At 33.9% G+C, this 24,254-nt stretch overlaps 1 protein-coding gene across 1 annotated transcript; it reads left to right on the forward strand.

Annotated features, from left to right (window-relative positions):
- The first annotated feature begins 11,254 nt into the window (after positions 1-11,254).
- On the forward strand, positions 11,255-19,630 carry EMB1467 (NADH-ubiquinone dehydrogenase). Its single transcript, XM_039037162.2, has 5 exons — positions 11,255-11,981; positions 12,587-12,833; positions 15,673-15,967; positions 17,672-18,046; positions 18,511-19,630. Exons 1-5 carry the CDS (start codon positions 11,555-11,557, stop codon positions 19,408-19,410), a joined length of 2,244 nt encoding a protein of 747 aa, XP_038893090.1. The 5' UTR covers positions 11,255-11,554; the 3' UTR covers positions 19,411-19,630.
- Positions 19,631-24,254: the final 4,624 nt, after the last annotated feature.

Below are 24,254 nucleotides of genomic sequence, written 5' to 3' on the forward strand. Positions count from 1 at the left end.
AAAATCTTCCTCTTTCTCAAACTCTCTCGCAAAAGATCTCAGAGCCTACACACTTCTAAGGATTCTCTTCCCCTATAGAGAATACAGAGGAAACTCTTGTGGTGGTGTTTAGGTTCGTGATTGTTCGTGACAGAACGTGGAGGGATTATGTGAAGAACAACTCTTCAAGGGTAAGAAGTCATGATCTAAACCCTTCTCCCTTCTCTTTGTTTTATTAGATTGCATGCTGTAATTTTTTTTTATGCATAATTTCTGTACTGTGAATTTTGATTCTGAAAAAAAAAATTTAGGACCGATCCCTGCTTCTACTGCGGATTGATCCCGAGAACCTTGGAGTCAAAAGCGCGGAAAGCACATAAAACAGATGTATCATCTCATTTGGGAGATTGTGCATCGAGGGGACGTGATCGTCACATAGATAATTTCGGAGCACAACGTTGCTGATCTGTTTACAAAGGCCCTTAAGGCTAAGGTATTTGAAGGTCACCTGCAGAGTATGAGTCTACGGAACATGCCACATTTAGTCAAGGAGAAGTGGGAGATTTTGTCCTGGACACGTTTTATGCCCTAGTTTATTGTTTTTGTGTGTACTTTTATATTAGTATGACTTTTATATTTACACCCCACAAGCTTTAGGATAAGTGAGAGATTGTTGAGGTTGATGTCTTAAATCTTGTGGTTTCTATGTTTGTAATTGTAATGTACAAACAATTTTATTTATTTAATAATATATGAGATATTTTATTCGACATTTAGTAACATTAACCCACAAACCAATAAACTGACAATTGAAGGATCTCATACTGAGAGTTCTATGAGCGTGTTCAGATCGCTCCGATCTCACCGTGACCAAAATACAAATTATATACATTCAACACATACAATTATGCACATAAATCTAATTATCGGCATGCTCAGAACAAAATAAATAACAGGGAATCAAAGTTCCTTACCAGTTGAAGACTATCTTCAAATTTCAGAACTCCTACGCAGCGGAAACCCTCCCAGTGATCTACCAACGCTCGACGAGAACGTTGACTGCAACAGCACGATCAACGCGAACAAGAACGCCGCAACAGGGACGGCACCACCACTAATGAGCCCCGGATATTCTTGGAGTGAAAACCCAAAGGGTGGGCTTTGGTGAATTTGGTAGAGGACGGAGAAACAACGAGTCGTGCAGGCGATAAGCAAGTGGGAGATAAATTAGTGCTATCGTATAGCAGAAGTGCTTATCGCATAGAGGAGCTACACGATCATGTAGGATTTACTAAATGATCGTTTAGGAAAAACATATACGATTATTTAGCTAAATCAACACACTATACAATCGTTTAGAGAAACTATCCGATCGTCTAGGTAACAGTGTGTGATCATTTAAGCGCGAGGTATACGATAATTTAGATGGAGAACGTTATCGCATAGACTCTCAAGCGATCGTTTTGAATCACCAACATGCGCTTCACGAATTCTTTTGGGCGATTGAACGGCGATCGAAATGAACATCGATTGCACGATTCAAAATGAAAATTTTTTTCATTTTTAACCCATCGGTTACCATAACCAACGCTGCCTACTACTCCGTCCGAACGTGGAAAAAGTATTAATTATCATATAATCAATCAATCAATTAATTAATAAATATAATCATATTATATTTATATCTTATAGTTTGATATCATATATCTACTATAGTATTTTCTCCTCTACTTGATATAAATCATATTTATATCTAATTTCCTCCAAAATAATGTATCTCTTACATTTAATCAATTATATCATATATAATTAACCAGTCAAATTATATCATATATAATCGAACTCCCTCTTGTCAATTTGAACATTTCAATTTAACTCAAATACTGGTTCTCGACTTTTATCCAAGCTACCCAGGGGACCTAATGGACTTGTGGCTCGAAGCTCCAATGATACGTGAATAGCAGACTAAACTTTGTAGCCACGAGATCCACCATCCGTTAATTGTCAGTGATTCCATTAAAGAACAACAACTGAACTCTTCTTACCACAGATATATTTCTGTGTCCATCGGATATAACCAATCATGAGTATGATGACCCTTCATAGATGCTCGTAAGTACAGCTGAGCCAAATTACCATTTTGCCCCTGTAGTTACATCTCACTCCTTAAGTACCACTGGTTTCTCTAATGAACAATACAACATAGTCCAACTATGTGTGAACACCTCTCCGGCCAGGAGAATGTGTGTGGTGTCACATCGTTCAAGTCCTAGAATCAGCCCTTAAGGGAGCCATCTATCTACTTACCCCTACCTCGGGGAAGGAGTGAATTCCATCTTGTGCAGCTGAGTTCCCAGCTCCCAAATCAGATGAATCCCCAAAATAGTAGGTTTAAATCAGCGACATGGCCACTCGCACCCATACAAATCAAAGGACTGCCCTCAATGGTAGGAGTTCCCAACTCACTCAGGATTGAGGACATGTTACCTATGGTTATCCTAGGGAAGTGAAGTTTCTGTCATGAACGGTGTTATATAACGAGATATTAACACTTCGTGGTCAGGTCTTATACAAACTCTTTGTATAGGACGCTCCCGCTCGCATGTCCTCAACATGAATGATCAGGATCAGACTATCTGTAATAAGTCACAACACTTGTGACCATTCCACAAAATGGGCCACATCTGTAGCTTTACCAGGATAAGGTTTCCTTCCTATATCCATATACTACAGACCATTTTGGTTATCATTCAAGACATGATCCACTTGTATGTCACCACATACATGCTTGAGTCACATACAGATAACTAGGGATTTCTGTTTATTGGTTTGTGGTAAAGCAAATAAAAAAATAACCGAACAAAATACAAGATGTGAAGTAAATATCATATATTAACAACACAAGCATTCGTACATACTGTTTACAAACTACAGGACACGGGACTTTAAGGCATTAACTTTAACAATCTTCTGTAGCTTAAACATGTATGTAGAGACATACGTGTGAATCATGTTTAAGTGATAACCTAAATGGTCTATAGTTATCCAGGTGACACTACGTATATGACCCACTTTGTAAATATTACAATTGTTGTAAAGTGCTACAAATGATCTGATCTTTATCATGTTGGGAATGGTGTCCTAAATCTCCTTGTAGTCTTGCAGTTTGTAAACTCTGTAAACATATTGTTATTAATAAAATAAATGTTATTTTATAAGCATTTACTCAATCCAATAAACTAAGATCTAAGGTTATTTTATGTAAATTTAAACAAGTATGTTGAGACATACAGGTGGATCTTGTTTAAATTAATAACCTAAATGGTCTGTAGTAGATGGATAAAGGAGGGATACCTTATCCTGGTGACACTACGGATACAACCCGCTTTGTAGATGTTACAATTGTTGTAAAGTGCTACAAATGATCTGATCCTGATCATTCATGTGGAGACATGTGAGCAGGGGTATCCTATACGAAGAGTTTGTATAAGACTGGACCACGAAATGATTAGTCTCTTTATATATCGCTATTGATAATAGAGACTTACATTTCACTAGGATGACTATAGGTGACATGACCTGAATCCTGAGTGAGCTGGAAACTTCTGCCTATGAGGGCGATCCTTTGATTTGTATGGGTGAGAGTGGCCAGATTGCCAACTCAATAAGCCTACTATTTTGGGGATTTTTTTGATTGAGGAATTGAGAACTCAACTACACAAGACATAATTCACTCCTTCCCCGATGCAAGAGTAAGTAGATAAATTGCTCCCTTAAAGGCTGATTCTGAGTCTTGAACATAGCGGCCACACCCTCTTTTGGGAAGAGAGGACTCGGTCATAGTGGGACTATGAGTTATTATTCATTAGAGAAATTAGTGGTACTTAAGGAGTTAGATATAACTACATGGGCAAAACAGTAAATTGGCCCAGTTGTACTTATGAGTGCTTTGTGAAGGGTCATCGCACTGTTGATTGGTTATATCCAATGGACACAAAAATATATCTGTAGTGCGAAAAGTCCAACTGTTGGTCTTTAATGGAGTGTCCGACAGCTAACGGATGGTGGATTTCGTGATTAAAGAGATTAGTCAGTTATTCATATACCATTGGAGCTTCAAGCTACAGGTCCATAAGGTCCCCTTGATAGCTCAATGGATTCAAGTTGAGAATAAGATTTTGGGTTAGTTTAAAGTGTTCAAATTAACAATAGGGAATTTGATTATATATGATATAATTAATTTAATTCAATTATATGTGATATAATTGATATAATGTATTAGATATATTATTTCATTGGAGGAATTAATATAAACATGATTTATATTAAATGCCATAAAATAGAAAAAGAACTATGGTTTATATGTTGCATATAATGCAATATTAAAACTATAAGTTTTAAATATAATATGATAAGTTAGTTATTGTATTTATTTATAATTTATTAATTATATGATAATTAATATTTCTTTCTAAATAACTACCTTAAATGGGTGGTTCTACATGGTTTATGGTATCTATGAGATAAAAGAAAAAATAGTTTCAAACCATTCAATTCGAATCGTCTCACAAAGAATTCACTATCGAGTAAAAAGGTTTTACTACAAAATAGTTTAATAGAGACTAGTTACTATACGATATTACTCGTTACAACACGATCGAGTATCAAGTCTATACGATAGGCTTCTCCTTCTACATAATTATTTGATCGCATATTCGATCGTCTACTCGGTCGTTTACTTCCTCCATTCCTCTATCCAAAATCATACAGAGCTTACAACTCCTGGATTCTCACACCGAGAATACCAAGATAACCTTATGGTGGTGTCTTGTTCTGTTCGAGGATCGAGGATTGAGTTTCACTTGTTGGTGATCAAGGATCTTCCAGTTGAGCGTTGCATTCATGCTGTGTGGACTTGTTCAAGTTTGATTGAGGGAAATACGTGAAGAAAGAGTTCTTCAAAGGTATTATACTCGATCCCTTGTATTTCATTAAGAAGTAATTTATTCTTTATGCATAATCTCTTCTAAATGACTATAAATGTATGTGTTCTTTCTCAATGGAGTTTGGAATGATCCACTTTCGCTCACTGGTTCTCTAGGTTAAGAGTTCCTTCATATTATTCATGTAGAGACATGTGAGCGGGGGTATTCTATACAGAGGAGTGTGTATAAGGTTGGACAACAAAATGAATAGTCTCATTATGTAACACTGTTAATTATAGAGACTTACATTTCACCAGGATGAGCATAGGTGACATGACTTGAATCCTGAGTGAGTTGTGAACTCCTGCCTATGAAAGCGATTCTTTGTTTGTATGAGTGAGAGTGGTTAGATCTCGACTCAATAAGCCTACGAGTTTGGGGATTCGTCTGATTGGGGAGCTGGAACACAGCTACACAAGATGGAATTCACTCATTCTCTAATGTTGGAGTAAGTAGATAAATTGCTCCCTTTAGGGCTGTAAAAACCAAGTTTGTACACAAATATTATAGGAAGTTAAAGTCAAATGTTACTTAAGGTTCAACATAAAGTTTAGTTGTTAGTGAACGAATTCTAAATTTAAGCTACTAAGTTTAAAATTTGGTCCATAAATCTTACAGGACATTAAATAATAAACATAATATTAATGTGGAAATTAAACAAATACCTAAGTAAAAAAAAATATAAGAAATAAAATAATGACAATATAATAACACTTTAAAAAAACAAAGAACAAAACAAAGATTATGGAAATGATTTTAATATGAAGAAAGTTTAAAATAGTAACAATGATAAAAAAAAAAAAAAGGGTAAAGTTGGTTGGTAGGTGAGAGAGATAAAAATAAATAAATAAAAAAAATAAAAAGATAAACATCATACAGGGGAAAAAAGACAAAACAGGAAGTTGGTGGCTCTTCCCTTTAAATAGGGAGAGCCATTCATTCTTTTGGAAACTCTTTTCCCCAAGTTAATCTTCTTCTTTAATTTAACGTTTAAGGATTTTTTTCTTTCATTTTCTTTTATAAAACTTCATGAAAGATAAAATAAATCAACAATATTATTAAGTTAATAAAGTTTCTTTATACTTAATAATGTATGAAGTTTCCTTACTACTACTGTTATCATGTTATATATTATATATTATATCATGTTATATACTATTAATATCACTATAGCTAAGGTTATTAATGCTATTATTATCAATATAAATCATATTATTATTTTTACTATTATCAATAATATGATAATATTACAGTTGTTATTAATAATACTATTACTATCACTATTATTATTACTACTACTATTATATTCTTCTTCTTCTTCATCTTCTTTCTCTTAATATTATTATTTTTATTATTATTACTACTACTACTACTATTACTACTACTACCATTACTATCATTATTATTATCATTATACTATTATTATTATTACTACTACTATGATAATCATTATTATCATTATTACTATTCTTTTTGTTGTTATTATTTTTATTACTACTACTATTATTGTTATCATCATTCTCAAGCTGTATGGGCAGACGACAACACCAAGTTCAAACAAGGAGTTCTCCCAAATTACTCGTGCAAATCAGGTGAATCTTGAACCAAAATCTCAGAAATTGAATGTGGTTTCTGGGCGAGGGTGGTCGCAAGGAAAATCTAAGAGAAGAGTTGTCAAAATCAAAGGAAACCAAGAGGTTTCCACAAAATCGGTGATAGTCGAGCAAGGTGTAATCTTGCTCTTTCAGTGGATTTTAAAGGCAAAGTTTTAAAGTAAGTAAGTTCATATATTTCTAAACAAGTTTGTAGAAGGAATTATCTTGAAATAAGGTATGGAATGATGTATAATCTGAGCTTCAAAATGAATATAAAAATTAGGATTCAAAAGGAAGCCAGAGGAAACCAGGGAACTTGGAAAGAGAGAAAGGTTTCAATAAAACAAGGTGAGTGGTATTCATTTAAGGTCTTAACCATATCTTTTATAATTTATGTTTATGTTGTGAACGAGTAGCCAGAACGAGAATGAGAATATGTGGCCGGGATGGTCAGGGGATCAACAAACCTAATTCCTAAGCCTGGAGCAGAATCTCACGGGATGGTCAAGAGGCCATGAAGCCTAGTTCCTGAGCTTGTGAAAGGAACCTCGTATGGGATGGTCAGAGGACGACGAACCTAGCTTCTAAGTCCATAAGCGGGAATCTATATGCACATAGGGAACACAGGAGATTAAATAAGTATTAGTTTTAACTATCTACCGTGTGTGTAGGTAAGGTTGAGAACAGACTTATTCGAGACTGAGGTTTGGATGTTAACCTCGTAATATGATATGCTTTTATTGCTATAACTTGAAAGAGGCTTGTTATGTTGTTACTACTCATTGGGCTTCTTGAAGCTCATTCTTTTCTTTCATGTTTTTTCTTCCCAGGTAGAGAAAGATAAGGAGTTCCAGGGTGCTGCTAAGGTCAATGTCTGCCACACCACAACCACACTTCTAGATTTAAGTTATTGTTGCAAACATTTGTAGTTAAGTCTGAAAGTTATATAAACATTATACTGTTTGTAATAAAATAAGTCAAACAATTTTTGCTTATTTCCTTGGCTTTAAGTTTAATGAGCAAAAAAGGTTCAGATGGACAGTAGGTATCACAAAAAGGTGGTATTTGTCGTCCTCACGCCTCCTTTCGGGTTTAAGAGGTGAACTCAGGAAGCGGTGTGACATCAATCCTATAGTATATTTTTCTTCCCTTATTTAGAAAATTATGCTGATTTATTCTTTAGGATATTTTCCTTGTTTAAGAGTCATTAGTTCCAAATGGTGATATTGTTCCCTTTCTCAGCCGATAATTTAAAAGGAGATTGTCGTGCTCTTTTAGGGTTGCCACTTCTAATTATCTTTTGGGTGAGGTTCTATCTTTTGTGGTGGCGGAACTGTGCAACATTGATTATTTCTATTGTTTCTTTGCTCACTATAATCCATTGTACGAAATCTTTGTTGAAGAGTACAAGATCAAAAAGATAACTTCTGTCTTATGGAGAGCCTAAGACATTGCTCTTGAGAAGATATTCTCGGTCTTAGGGGGAGTCTAAGACTTCATTACTTGAGAAGGATTTCTCTAACCTAGGGTGAACCTAAGATACATTAGTGAAGGGAGTTCATTGAGAAAAGGGAAGATAACATCGTTGGAGAGGGGTGACATACATTGTCAGAAGCCAAAATATTCAACACTAATATTAACATACGTAGGGGAAGCCTAAGTGTCTTGAGAGGGAGTCTCACGTCTAGAAGAAGCCTAGGTGAACTGTGAGTTAGATTCTTCGTATGTCACTGTAAATGTTGTTACTTTACAGATAAGTACTACATTGTAGTCGCTTGACTCTTTAATATTAATGGATTATCTTTTCTGAGCTTTCTACCCCCTCCCCCCAGACGTAGGTAGTTATCGTCGAACTGGGTTACCAATCTTTGTGTGTTATCTCTTACTTATATGTTCATTTTTATCTTGTGTTATAGAACGAGCCAAATTACTTAGTTTAACATCTATTTTCTGAATGGTGATTCATCCTATTTTTCATTAACCTTGAATGGCCTGTAAGACTCCAATATGCATGAATTGTTCGAAAACCTTCAAAAATAGACATTTAAACACATTAAACCCTATAAGTAAGTGGGATTAGAGACCTAAAAATAGTTCTTTTCAAGAGATATCAAGAGGTTACTTGTGTTATTGATCATTTCATTATTATTATTGTTATTATTATTATTATTATTATTATTATTATTATTATTATTATTATTATTATTATTATTATTATTATTTTGGATTGATACAAATTCTAAGACATCACTCCAATATATACTAGTTGGTACCTTTAAATTTATGGTTAGGATTTTGCCAACACATTATGATAAATTGTTACAAATTACTCCCTATGATTTATATTCCATATACTTCATATTTTTTTAGTAAAATAGAAGCAACAAAATTAAATAAGTAACATATCACTTAACACAATGACATCCATGTCTTGAGCGTGATCTTCAATCCAAACACCTTATAAGTTGGTTCACCTTGCATGCCTAGCAAGACCGTGATCAACAAAATTATTGTTTCGTGGCCAGAGAAAGAAACCGAAAAATAAAGTCTCTATGATAGAATGCTCGAATGTCATACCTGATAAGTTGGTTCATCTTGTATGCCTAGCAAGACTGTGATCAACAAAATTATTGTTTCGTGGGTAGAGAGAGAAACCAAAAAATAAAGTCTGTACGATAGAATGCTCGAATGTCATCAACACTTGGACTTTGTTATTGAAACAACCTCAACCTTTATGTAAAGTCAAAAGAATCAATGAGTCAGTTTCAACCTAGAAAGGAAAGACCTCTACTTCATGAACTTTTTTTTTTCTTTTCACAATTCAACACACATGTAGAGTGAGATTCGAACATGTGATCTTTTGGTTGAGAATAAATATTTTAACAAATTTTAGAAAAGTTTTATAGTAGACACTTCGTAAAACTAAAACAAGTGAATCTCAAATAAGAAAACAATTTAGATTAAATTATAAGTTTAGTTTTTAAACTTTTAAGGCTGTGTTTATTTGATTCTTGAACTTTAAAAGATTTCTAATAAGTTCATGAACTTTTAATTTTGTGTCTTATAGATCCATAAATAAACTTTAAGAAGTGTCAACTTTCAATTTTGTGTTCAATAGGTCAAGACTCTTTCGACATTTTGAAAATTTTACAAACATACTATAACAAAAAGTGAAAATTTAGAGTCTTATTATGCTTTAAATTTAATAAACCAATTATTTTAATTTTTTAATATATCAAAGATCTAATAAACACAATTAAAAATTCAGAGATTTATTAAACATTTTGAAAATACAAAACTTATTAGATACAAAATTAAAAGTTCAAGAACTTATTATGAATCTTTTAATTTTCATTTGAGGTACAATAGTAAAAACAATCGAGGAAAAAAGACAACAAAAACATTGAAGAGCACTCTTGAACGGGAGGGTAATCAATCTCGAGTGAGCCAAGTCGTCTGCATGGTATGGAGAGTATAAAGAATCCCCTTTGCACCAAAACTATGTATAAGGTGTTTAATATGCGTTCATCAAAGTTTAGAGACCTATTAAACATCCTTAAAATCTCATAAATCTTTGACACAACTATGAAAGTTCATGAATTAAGGTCATGTTTATCCATTCATAATTAAAATTGGTGTAATCGTAATGAGATTTCATTGATGGATCAATCGTTATGAGCCTAAATCACAAAAGTAATTGATTGTTTTTTTATCATGTTTACTTAGACATTTTATAAATGTAATTTGATTACAATTGAGGTTGTTTACTTTGCATTGTCCGGTATCATTGTCTTCTTATCATTATTGTTATTGTGTTAGGGTCCATTGACAACAATATTTGTGACGGTAACAGTAACTGCAACGAATTCATAATTCTCCTAATGTAATAGTAACAATATTTGTAACGATAACGGTAATAATAAAGTTAGTGGGTCCCATCATTTTTAAACGTAATTGGATTGATCACTTTCAGCTTCCCAATCAGAATGCGTTAATTAATTAGAATTTAGTTATGAACCCACATTTCATTACAATTACAGAACATTGATAAACAATAACAAATGTAATTAGACGAGACCCGCTTTTCAAAGTAACATTGATGGATTAAGTTTTAGGGTAATAAACATGGCCTAAATTAAACCAACAATATATTTATTAATTATTTGTTTATTATACAAATTTTTATTAAAGGCAAATATCAATTTATATCCCTAAACTTTGGGAATTGTATCCATTCAAATCCTAAACTAAGCATTGTATAAATTTAAACATTAAATGTTGGGGTTTGTATCAATTTAAACCTGAACTTTAAAATTTATATCAATTTAAACCTCAAACTAATAATTATATCAATTTAAACATTGATTTTTATATGTGTATCAATTTAAATCTTGAACTTTCATCGATATATCAACTAAACCCTAAAACATTCATAAGTATATCTAAACAAAATATAATGGAAAACTTAAGTTGATACAATTATAAAAGTTCATGGTTTAAATTGATACATGAATAGATACACTTATAAAAGTTCAAAGTTTAATTTGATACAATTATTAGTTTAAGGTTTAAATTGATACAATCCTCAAAATTCAAGGTCTAAATTGATACAATTATTAGTTTACGATTTAAATTGATATAATATCCAATCCAAGATTTAGAGTGTAAATTGATGTTTGTCATTTTATTAATTATATAAACAAATATTATTGACGAATACCTAGACAAGAATAGTACTAGAATAACTATACATATATATATATATAGTACTAAAATTTTCCCAACACAACCATAAACTTTGTAAAACCAAAACAACTTGGGTAATTGTAAAGCTTGGAACTTTAACTAAGATCCCAAAACTCACTCGCTTTTACTGTTGATTTGATCGTATCCCCTTCATCGCCCTCTCCTTCTTCGCCAGAAATTTACATATAAAAACGGGTTTTTTCGCAGATCAATCCGGCCTTCGTCTGAGTTCAACTTCAATTGCCAACAATGGGGTTGGGTTCCCTTGCTTCCAGAGTTGTCAAGCCTTCTTCCAGGCTCCTCACCTCCCAAAACCCTAGAAATCTCCTCCATTTTCGACCCATTGTCTCCACCACTGAGCTTCACAACGCTGATGCTTCCGCCGCCCAGGCTCAGGCCGATCCTGCCCCGCCCCCTCCTCCTCGGACCCCTCTCGCCGGCGCTCGCGTCCACTTTTCCTCTCCTGAGGACGCCATCGAGGTCTTCGTTGATGGGTACCCTGTCAAAATCCCCAAGGGTATGACGGTTCTTCAGGCTTGTGAGATCGCTGGGATTGACATTCCTAGATTTTGTTATCATAGTCGTCTTTCCATCGCTGGGAATTGCCGTATGTGCCTTGTTGAAGTCGAGAAATCCCCCAAGCCTGTTGCTTCTTGCGCTATGCCCGCTCTTCCTGGTAATTTTTTTTCGTTCTATAACTTATTTTGATTTGCAATTTGTCTATGTTCTGGATTTCTAATGTAGAATATGGGTTAATTGACTCTTTGATTTTGGTTTTCTTAGATTTTCATTATGTTAATTGATGAGCGATTTATTTTCTCTGTTGTGTATATGATATGTTTTTTTTGTTTATGTGCTGAAATTAGAGCAATTACCGTTTACCAGTGTGTTTTTTTTTTTTTTTTCCTGGTGCTTGAGGTTGTTCTACTACACTATGCTATCAGGATCATTAAGACAGTAACAATGATTTGCTTTCTGGATATGGCTTTTAAGATTGCATACTTCACTTCTTCTGATTCGTTTTGTTTTTTTTCTTTATTTATTGTGTGGATGATTAATTGCTTATGTGCAGGATACTCTGCTTCATCCATTTAAGGCATTACTGAGATTCTTAAAGAATTTAGTGTTTGAATGGTTATATGGCTTATGCTGTGTATTCTTGAGTGATAGTGAGAAAATAATTTCAGAATGGCATCACTATGTCTTATCTATCTGAAAGATTCCATGGTTTGTTTCTTGTGTGGATAAGATGATAATTTATTTGAATAATCTGCTTTCTAGGAATGAAAATTAAGACTGATACCCCACTCGCAAAAAAGGCTCGAGAAGGAGTGATGGAATTCTTGTTGATGAACCATCCATTGGATTGCCCAATTTGTGATCAGGGTGGAGAATGTGATCTTCAGGATCAGTCTATGGCATTTGGGTCTGATCGTGGGCGGTTTACTGACGTGAAGAGATCAGTGGTGGACAAGAACCTTGGTCCCCTTGTGAAAACTGTAATGACACGATGTATTCAGTGTACCAGGTCAGATTTTGTAGCTTACATATTCTATGGAAGAAAATTATTTGATTTAGAGCTTTTTTTTTTGGGAAACTTCAAATAGAATTATTTCAACAGAATTAGTTTACATGAACTTGGATTTGAAACATTTGTCTAAGAGTTCTTCGTTTTCAATAGTCATACCATGTAAAGTGTCTGTGGCTTTTAAGAAGGTGATACTTGAAAATTGACGCTGGAATTATGGACTTTACAATGAAACCCAAGACTGGATGAGTAACTCTCTTCCTAGACTTTATGAAATTTTGTACCTTGGTTTTGCTAAACATTTTGGAAAATTGCATGTGTGATAACTGATACGGACTGTTGCTTCTGTTAAGATAGTAATTTTGTGTTTTTCTGATGGAAGTTTATACCCGTATTTCTTCTATATTTTAAAGCTTCAATTTTGTTTAAAAACTTTCTTAGAACTCAAAGGATACAGTAGTACAACCTCTAGAACATATCCTGTTCAAGTAAGGTCATTTTTCTTAAACTTCCATCAAGGCTTTTGAGAGATTTTTGTTTTTTCAACTCATTTTAAGTCGATAGAATTTTCTTGTTCAAAATGTCATGATAGAATGTTTTTGACCTGATTTGTTTTATGTACTTACTGCCTGTAGACCAATTCCGTTAAAGTCAAATGTTTCATTGAGGATAGTTTCATCAACATGCTCTGTGCTATTGCCCAATATTTTAAAGTTAAATTTTCTAGGTTCAAACTTTAGATTGGGAATAAGTAGCTTTCTTATCCAAAGTCTCTTTATATCAAGAGCACAATGGAAGAATATACAAGGGAATTAAAAAGGTCAGCCTCCACAAAAGGAGTCCAAACCCTAACTACAGAAAGGGACTCCAATCCTAGAATAAAACCAAGCTGATAATTACAAAAGGCTTGAGAAACTGACGCCCAAAAGAGGTAATAAATCTGACAATCCCCAAACTTTCACCTACAATATTCCTACCCCTCTACAAATCCTACCATTCTTCTCAAGCTAGAGATTCCTCAAAACAGCAAAAATAGTAAAAAAAAAAAAAAAAAAAGAAAAAGAAAAAAAGGAGCATACCGAAGGATTCTGCCCTTATCCCGAGAAGGAGTATTCTGAAGGACCTCCTCCATCATAGAACATGTCTATTACTAGCCAAACGTAACCCGAAGGAGTCCAAACAATGATTACCATAAAGAGTCGAACAAACTAGCAACCCACAAGATCTGGTCAAGCTTCTCTGTTTACAGCCTACAAAGAATTCACCATTGCAGTCCCAAAAAAGAAGGAAGAATATCTTTGGATGCGATCTTTAATATTCACCTTCCCATGCAAAGCCACCCATACAAAGAATTGGACCTTCTTGGCAATATTAGCCTTCTAAAAAACGGGGATGCAGGTGCATGCAAAGGGCGAGAATGGCTACACGAGATGGGAAAACAAGCTATATGAAAAGATTTAGGTATATTTTGATTTATACTGAAAGAGAATAGCTACCTTCGAAAAAATTTCACTACTTTCACCTTCTTCTCATCCCAAAGAATGAACTTTCCTTTTGAACTTCTAGATGCCTGCACCATCTTATATCAATAGAGTGCTAGGCCTATGTGAGGAAGAGCAGAGCAGGCACGGAACAACTATGCATAGATGTTAGGGGGACAGAGTTAGTTACTTGGTGGTGAAGACTATTTTGTAAGGCGGAAAATGGGTCCTTATAGTGAGGTAGAAATATATGTAATGATGGGAGTGGATACTGGATAGTGAGACTTAAGGTAATAGTATGATTTTGTGGAGTCTTAGACCGCTTTGAGGTTTTGGTTGTTTCTTCGGTACAAGTTGTCTAATCACCAATAGGTCCTTCCTAGTGTTCCACGAGTAAATTGCTTGTTGCACCATGAGATGTTTTAACATGCTCATTGTTTGTATGGTTAACTTAGAAATAAGATTTTATTAACACTTTACAACTTTAGAGTTTTTCCTCTGATTATCCCCCATCTTTTTCCTTCTAAAACTTCTAAGAATATTTCTCTCTTTTTAATGATCATGAGTATTGTCCAACTCCAAACTAGTTTACACACACCTTGACTAATCTTGAAGGACAATCTACCTGATCTTAAAACATTTGGATATTAGAAAACCAATAGGATTTTGACATCTTATGTTGGTGGCTTCCATGGAGTTCACATTCCCTTGATAGTGTTTTTTACTTTCTTACCTGCCCCGTGACCACTAGGACATAAAAAGTGGTTTTCAAGATTAATTTTATTTTTCAAAATTTGGATAAGATCTCAAAATTATTTTTAGTAACTATACTAAGATACTATTATTAGAAAAAGCTTAATTTGAAAAGATACTAGAAATAAAATAACTTAGTAAACGAGCTAGGATTATCTCGATCAACAATGTGGTGGCCTTACTGTGGAGGATATGGTACAAAAATACTGAAATAAATTAATAAGTAACATTATAAACAAATGAAAGACTCCTTGTGATGTTTTTCTGGACCTTGATGAGAACTTGGAATTTTGCTTCTACTTGGTGTCTGATCTCAAAAGATTTTTGTTATTGTAATTGCTACAGATCCTTGCCAATTGGGAATCCTATTTGAATTCTCCTTGGCTGGTGGGGATATCTCGTCTTGTTTATGTACTTTTTCCCTTCCATTTATAAAATCTTTTGTTTCAAACAAAAATAATCCTTAATTTTTAAGAAACTGAAAATTATGGACATTAATGTTTATTAACGCTGCTCTAGTTGTTCTGCTTTTTCTGTTATTGGTCTAACCATTCTACCATGACTAAAATAATTAATCTAAAAGACATCCATTTTCCTTCCTGCAGGTGTGTAAGATTTGCTACAGAGGTTGCTGGGGTTCAAGATCTTGGCATGTTAGGTCGTGGTAGCGGTGAGGAAATTGGGACTTATGTCGAAAAGCTAATGACTAGTGAGCTCTCAGGGAATGTCATTGATATTTGTCCAGTTGGGGCATTGACCTCAAAACCTTTTGCATTTAAAGCCAGGAATTGGGAATTGAAGGGTACAGAGAGCATTGATGTTACAGATGCCATTGGATCTAACATTAGAATTGATAGCCGTGGTCCAGAGGTTATGCGTATCGTGCCTCGGTTGAATGAGGTAGGTTTGGTATCTTTCATGCCTACTTTCCTCACTTACCCATGCCAATTGTATATCTCTATAAAATGGCCATTTGCTAGAGTTGAAGAATGATTTTGCATATTTGTGATCGACTAGCAACTATGTTGTTTATTTATTTTTTCTTCTCATGTGATGTCTGCTGGAAAGAACTTCTTAGCAAATAAAAGGACATTAAGAAAAGCAGGGGCTATGCCCAAACATGAAACACCAAGTGGCTCACCCATTTTGGAGGCCCAAGTGTCCTTCAAAATAACCCCATTCAGCCCAGGGTCCTTCCAAAAAGTTCTTTTGTCATTTCCAACTTTAAAAATGAACCGAGATTCCACCTCCTTCCATGAAGAAATGCTCATCCATGGGCTCCTGAGACTTGATTACCCTTACTTTTGTGTGCCAATCAAAATGACTGAAACCATGAATGCTGATATTAACTTGCTTCCAAAGAGAATTAGTTTCATTTATAAAAGGCCATCCCCATTTTGCTAATATAGCAAAATTTGAAGCATGCTTCAAAGCACCAAATTCTAAGCGCCATGATTTTGAGCTTTAGAAACCAAACTCCACTGTACCCAGTGATTGAAACAATGACAGATAATATAATGGGATGCTTGACAGAACGGATGTGCATAAAGTCATCCTCCTTCCTTTAGAAAGAGTAAACCTTTTCCATCTATCCAATTTCTTTTGGATTCTGTCAATAATGGGCTGCCAAAAAGATAGTCGTTTGGGATATCCACCAAGTGGGTGAACTCTTCTCCTTCAAGTCTCCTATCTTTTCCTCACTTTGGAAGATCAAATTCTTGAAGAAGGTAGATATTTTGTAGTGCAGTTGCTCTATGAGAGAGTCGGTGCCCTAGATCGTGTTTAGAGGAAGTAAACCACCCCACCACAACAAAAGAAAAAAAAATTGATGGTAATGTTGTATCCTTTGTAGGTAGCAGCCAGGGATCACATTCTAGATCACCTTCTATGGTCTTGTGAGTTTGCTGGATCAATGTGAAATAATTTCTTGAAAGCATTTAACTAGAGTGTGCAGTTCTTTGGTGAAGGATTTCTTCTTCCCCTTACGTGAAAAGGGTCACTTGTTGTGGCATGCTTGTTTTTGTGCTATTATATGGTTTTTCCCCCCCTTGGGGTTGGGGTGAAACAATGGGACATTCAGAGGGATTGAGAAGCTTTTGAGTGAGGTGTATCAGACGTCCCTTGAGTCTCTGTTTGTAAAGTTTTTGTAACTACTCTTCTTTAAGTTCTATTTTGAGTGATTGGAGCCTATTTTTAGGGTAACTGTGCTTCTCTTGTGACAATTTTTTTTATATAATAATTAAATTTTATTTTTATTTCCCTTGTATTCTTTCCTTTGATCTACGAAAATGTGGTTTTTCATAAAGAAAAATCATTATTAATTTAGAACAGCAATTACTCTAAATAGGAGATCTAATTTATAAATCTTGAAAATACCTCGTCATAATACTACATCAAAAATTTAACCAAGGAAATTTGGGAGATTCATATTAAAGGAACAAAAGAATGGTTTGCTTTGCCCTTTGATTTATGACTTTTAAACCTCTTCGGGAGACTTGCAAGTTTCTTAATCAAGTTTGCATAAATTCACCAATTACTCTCCCGTAGACTTGCAATATACGAACAATTCAAACTGATGCATAAGTTCCCAATTACCATTTGCAGGATATTAATGAAGAATGGATATCAGACAAGACTCGCTTTTGTTATGATGGTCTCAAGAGACAGAGATTAAATGATCCAATGATCCGTGGTGCTGATGGACGCTTTAAGGCTGTCAGCTGGCGTGATGCCCTTGCTGTGGTTGCTGAAGCTGCCCATCAGGTTAAACCTGAGGAAATTGTTGGAATTGCTGGAAAATTATCTGATGCCGAGTCTATGATTGCTCTGAAAGATCTCTTAAATAGGTTGGGATCCAACAATATATGGTGTGAAGGAAATGGACCGCAACCTAATGCGGACCTGCGTTCTGGGTATATCATGAATACTGGTATTGCTGGTCTTGAGAAAGCAGATGTCTTTCTTTTGATTGGCACTCAGGTACTTCTATATCTTTATCATCTTCTTCTAGTGACTTATTCTATTCAGTTTGTGTTTGATATACTTGTACAATACTGTTATCTGTAGAACTTTAAATGTGTAGTGTAGTTTATATTAGTTACATTTTTTTTTTCTAAATGAAAGTTCAGTTGTCATTAAAAGAAAATATTACTAGTTTATTTTGATCATTTAACTTATAATCCGCGTCACTATCAGTATTCTGTTAGTATAAGAAGGTGTTGGGAATCACATTAGTCTTCTTTCTGATCTCCTGAACTTACTCTTAATATATTTCTCATCATTCTCGTAATTTTCATTCATCTGTTTTCATTCTCTGTGACTTATAATGCGCATAGATCAAGTATGGTTGTGGATTATAGTGAGATGAGATCTCGTTGGATTGGTGTTATTATGTGTTTAAGTGTCATCCTTTGCCCCCTCACTATTTCAAACTAAATTGCCAGCCAAGAGTTGAAGCTGCCATGGTGAATGCAAGAATCCGAAAGACTGTAAGAGCAACTCAAGCTAAAGTTGGTTATGTTGGCCCGCCTACTGAATTCAACTATGATCATCAACACCTTGGAACAGGACCTCAAGCACTTGTTGACATAGTTGAGGGTCGCCATCCATTCTGCTCGATCCTCAAAAAGGCCAAAAATCCAGCTATCATTGTTGGTGCTGGACTTTTCGAAAGAAAGGACAAGGATGCAATCTTTTCTGTAGTTGAAAACATTGCCAAACAAAATAATGTGGTCAGGCCTGACTGGAATGGTTACAACGTATTGCTTTTGAATGCTTCCCAGGCTGCAGCCCTCGACCTTGGACTCGTGCCAGAATCGGTAAATAGCATTGAGTCTGCAAAGTTTTTGTATTTGATGGGAGCCGATGATGTGGACTTGGAGAAGGTCCCAAAGGATGCTTTTGTGGTTTATCAAGGACACCATGGGGACCGAGGTGTCTATCGAGCAAATGTCATCCTCCCTTCAGCAGCATTTAGCGAGAAGGAAGGAACCTATGAAAACACGGAAGGTTGTGCCCAACAAACATTACCAGCAGTACCAACAGTTGGTGACGCACGAGACGATTGGAAGATCATTCGTGCTCTTTCTGAGGTAGCTGGTCTGCGGTTGCCATATGATTCCCTCGGGGCGATAAGGTCCCGGATAAGTACTGTGGCTCCAAACCTCTTGCAGGTGGATGAGAGAGAGCCAGCTACATTTTCAGCTTCAATTAAGCCTGAAAGCACCCAGAAGATGGACATGGCTGATTTTGGCAGTCCCATAGAAAACTTCTACATGACTGATTCCATTACAAGGGCATCAAAGATCATGGCACAATGCAGCGCTTTGCTGTCTAAAAAGTGAGATTTTCTTCATTATTTAATGTTGTAAGATTTACTCTTTTGCCTCTTCAACCCATGTTTTTTTGGGATTTTTTTTTCTTTCTTAATTAAAGTCTGTGCAAGGCTTCTCTTCTTAGACCAAATATCTGGAACGCCCTCTAGTGCTTCTAATAAAAGTGACCGGGCTTTATTTGTCGTTTCACTGTAACATGTTTTTGCAATGGGAAACCATTTCTGTGAAACGATGGCATTTGGAGTTTGGTTCTTCAGCATTCTTTTTCTCATATATAAAGACAACTTCCTTCATGTTTATATATTTATTGTATTCATAACTCTGTGAACATCACTTCGAAAGGCTATTCGAAATTGTTTTCAACATACAAGGATGATAGAGTCAAGTTTGGAAAGATAGATGGATCGAAGCTTCGATTTAGCCTATATCGTTTGCAGATGTACCGGCTAATGAGACAACCTGTGAGAGAGATTTAAATGGTACGAATAAGAGATTTGGTTGCATTATACAGGATGTTGAGATTGTGTTGCAACCCTTGTAACTGGATCTTCTTTTATCTTGTGAGGCTGGGGGTGGGGAATTACAATGAAGAACTCACAGTTTACCATCATGGTCATATTGCAATCTATCAATGGTTATTGGGAAGATATAATGAAATGTAGATATTTCTTTTTTTGGCAAGTTCTTTTGGCCTTTCAAATCTTAGGATGATATATTCTTAAGTTCTTTAAGTTGCTAATTGTGATAAGTTAAGGCCTTGTTCACAGTTTAGTTTAGTTTAGTTTAGTTTAGTTTTTTTTTTTTTTTTTTTTTTTAAAAAAAAAAAAAAAAAAAAACAGTGAGCATTTGAATGCTTCCATGATTCTATCCCTTGAGTTTCTTTGTTTGAAAACAATTAAAAAAAAAATCCTTAAAATTTGATTTTGATTTTAGAATTTGGATGAATATTCAATGTTTATTTGGGTTTTTCCTTAATAGTAGGAAGAGGGAGGAGCGAGGAAAGATTGTTGACATTTAATCAGGAGAAAAAGGAAGCAGAGCAAGAAACAACAAAGAAACATTCTATTTTGGATCCAAATTTGAAGTCACTGTACAATTATCAATTGTGAAGAAACAAATATAATTTTAAAAAGTGGTTATCAAAGGCTTTCATTTTTTGTTTTAGAAAATGGTTATAAATGATTTTTGGGATGTTATTTTAATGATGAGAGGAGAGTTATACATAGGTGTGTATCTAACTATTCAATCACACATACTTTGATATGAAACAGTGGTGTCAAAAAGAAAAAGGAAAAATCTTGCAATGGAAGTTGTGCTCAACTATGCTTCTGTTATTGCATATGGAGAACATAACTTTCATTATAAATTTAAAATTGGCATATAGTTCTCAATTCTAGAAACTTGTAAGATGGTGGAACACAATGTGTTATCTATAAATTTAGGACTCAATTAGAGAGATCTATATTTGGAAAATTCTCTTTAGGTAAAAGTGAAACCTAGATTTGAATTTATCCATATGGTATGAATGTGATACTCACAAATGTTTGTTTGTTTGTTTTTTCTTTGGTATATTGACAATGAATATCATAATAATACCCAAGTCTAGGAGAATACAACCCTAATTGAGCATGTGATAGAAATAGCCTAATGAATTTATGAGAACATTTTTTTGGGTGGTATAATATCATTGATTTTATGTTGAGTAGAAAAAAAACCAATTCAACTACAACTATAAGGTACAAATTACTATCTCAAAAGTCGATGGTTTGATTTTCACCAATGCAAATATTGGACTAAATAAAATCAACATTCATTCTGTTTTCGATATATTTCTTGAATTTTTTACATGATTGTTGCTTTACATTGTCTTTCTTTCTATATCGTCCCTTCCTAGGTTCTCATTTTGTGGGGATTTTTTTTTTCTTTTTGTAATTTTCTTAAAATATATTACCTTTGTAAAAACAAATAGGGAGTATAAAAACTCTACTTTTCTTTTTGTCAATACAATGAGATAAGAAGATTCGAACTACATACCTATTGGTCGCTAATATATATTATATATCAGTTGGAATATGCTTGTTTTGGCAAAACACTCACTATAACAATAAATAAAAGAAGTATTACATAGTGGTCCTTTGATACCGGATGAAATTTGGTGTTATTTATTTAGAAAATAATAGTACATTAGTGCTATCATACTCAAATAATAATAATTATTATTTGGCTAGATTGTTGTCATTAGACCGGACTCATTATTATTATTTAAAGAGGTTTGGGGAATATGATATTGTTCAAATTTATTCCAAAAATATTTTTTGAATCAATATTTAGAGAAGGATTAAAACCTCGCAAACCTCTTAATCGAAAATATATACTTTAGGCCAGTTAAACTTTGCTTATATTGGCCAAGAAAGGTACCTATTCTCTCATATTCGGTCATAGTGAAGAAGATCGTTCGAGTAATATATAATACAAATAATTCATTCATATAACAATAGAAATAAACTGTATATAGTCAATATAAGTATAGTTCAATTGGTTAAGATATATACTATGAACCAAAAGGTCAAAAGTTCGAATCTCTCACCTCACACATTATTGTTAACTTAAAAGAGCAAAAGCAAAATGGAATGGGGTATAATAGACAAAAATATGAAGGTGCAAAGTATCTCTCCATCATTTATCCCACAAGCAATGCTCCCTTTGTGTGCATAATCATATGAAGTTCCATTCAATTTTGTCTTCCATTTTATGAACAACAATTAAGGCCAAGTTACAAAGGCCCATTTTGTGTGTTTGGTTCTCTCACTCAACAAAATTATTTCAACTCTTACTCTTAAATTACTCAAACTTAATCTCAAAAGTTGTTATTCATTTCATTAATGTTTGGGTTCAATAAAATGGGCTAAACTTAGATACAATGAGACATTTTTATATAACAATAAAATGGGCTAAACTTAGATACAATGAGACATTTTTATATAATATGAGAGTTACTAACATCTTTAATATTTAAAAGAAACAATAAAAACTTTGAAAACGAGCCAATGCTTTTGACAAAATATTAGAATTGGGGTTGTCTCACATCAAAGAAGTTTAAAGAAATGATGTATCCCAACTCCAAGTACTATAAAAAGAGCCAATGCTTTTGATTTTAAATTATCCTCGTTAAAAACACTTTAAATTTGAGTATACTAACTTTAGTTAAATTCTCTTTTATATTTTCTAGGTCAAAAGTGAGATTAAAATGGGTGTGTAGTTTAAAATTTTGGAGAGAGTGCTCTTATAATTTGGATCTAAAAGAGAATTATTCTATGTGATTGTAACAAATTTTCATCGAGTGGATTTCTGTTTGGTGGGTTGCAGTTTTTCTCCAACTTTAGAGTTTTTTATGTAAATTCTTGTATCTTTAGTTTTATAACTTTCTTTTAATTTTTCAGTTATTTTTCTAGCTTTTTCTGCAGTTGGAGTGAGAGTTTTTTTTTTTTTTTTTTTTTTTTTTTTTTTTTTTCTAATCCTTTTTTTTAAAAAAAAGAAAAACCTCTCACTTCAATCTCATTTAAGTTGAAAGGGTATACCCATTAGTTGAATTTCCAATTTTTTAAAACCAAAATTTGTATTACGATCTATTGGTATTCTTGTGATTAGACTTTTTAAAACCAAAAGCAATATTACTCATTCCATTTTGTTGTTGTGTTCATATACTTTTTTATATGAATGAGCTTAGGCATTTCAATGAGTTGAGTGGTTTTTTTGGTTCAATTTTTAGTAGTTTATTGGTTTTTTGGTTCCATTGTGAATTTTTCACAACAATTAAGTGCATGTAAATAAATAAGTGGAATAAAATAAACAAATTAAAGCATGATTGTTGGCTACATTAATCCTAAATAATTAGAAATTTAGATACTCGTGTTCGTAATAATCCCATGAGAAAATTTGTAAAAAGTCAAGAGAGAAAAATAAATAAAAGTTATCCTCTATCTCAACGTGACATCCACGATCTCGAGCCTCCAAAATTTCTTTACCTAACTCCATTGTTGTTTCATTGCACTCTAATTTCATAACTCTGCTCTTTAGCTAGTCTAATTCCAAAAAGTTTCTTCCCTTTTGGTGTGCAAATAGAATGTATTTAATAGCTCAACATCAATGTTTAGCAGTCATATTTTTCTATTTGAAAGCTTCAAGAGGCTACAAAAGAAAATTCGTAAACGACATCGAGATATCTTAGATATTGAACCTCCTTTTAATTATAGTGTATAAACGTCTTAATGATATCCTTGCAATGCACTTGATTTCTTGGTTGGTTACATTTTTTAATGGTACTAACGGTACCTCACTCAATGATATCTCCTTGAATCTTGAGCCCTAACTCTCTCTTGAATTCTCTTGATTTGTACATTTCTTTGCAAAATTGACTTAGTCCTCCATGAATCTTTTGAAACCTCTATTTTACTTTATTTGCTCGATTTCAATAAAACAAAGAGAAATTGTACTCAAGGTTAACAATAATTAAGTGATCAAAATAACTCACGAAGTGCACTGTCAACTATTTCAAGCATTGACAAATTTGATGAAGGAGATATTTTATCTACTCTATTCAATTCGACTACCTTAAAAGCAACTATCGTAATCAACATGGTTCAATTAGGGTTTAAAGACTTAATTATATTCATTTGGAATAAGAAATTTGGGTGACCAAAGTGGTCCAAGGCAGACATCTTCAAAGACCAAAATAAATAAATAAAAAAATATGTTGATTGAGTCAAAGGTAGAGATATGGTTGTCTTGTCCTGCACCAATTTTGAAGGTGTGGGAGCTTATCTACATTTTTCATTTGGGGTCCAAAACTTAGG

This window comes from Benincasa hispida, chromosome 1 (assembly GCF_027475165.1).
Source record: "Benincasa hispida cultivar pf3 chromosome 1, pf3_genome.v1.1, whole genome shotgun sequence".
NCBI classification, from domain to species: Eukaryota; Viridiplantae; Streptophyta; class Magnoliopsida; order Cucurbitales; family Cucurbitaceae; genus Benincasa; species Benincasa hispida.

Bases quoted from the DNA above. Each gene is read 5' to 3' on its own strand.
- EMB1467 (XM_039037162.2), top strand. From the start codon at position 11,555: ATGGGGTTGGGTTCCCTTGCTTCCAGAGTTGTCAAGCCTTCTTCCAGG. The intron at 11,982-12,586 runs GTAATTTTTTTT...TCTGCTTTCTAG, and splicing joins CGCTATGCCCGCTCTTCCTG to GAATGAAAATTAAGACTGAT. The intron at 15,968-17,671 runs GTAGGTTTGGTA...TACCATTTGCAG, and splicing joins TCGTGCCTCGGTTGAATGAG to GATATTAATGAAGAATGGAT.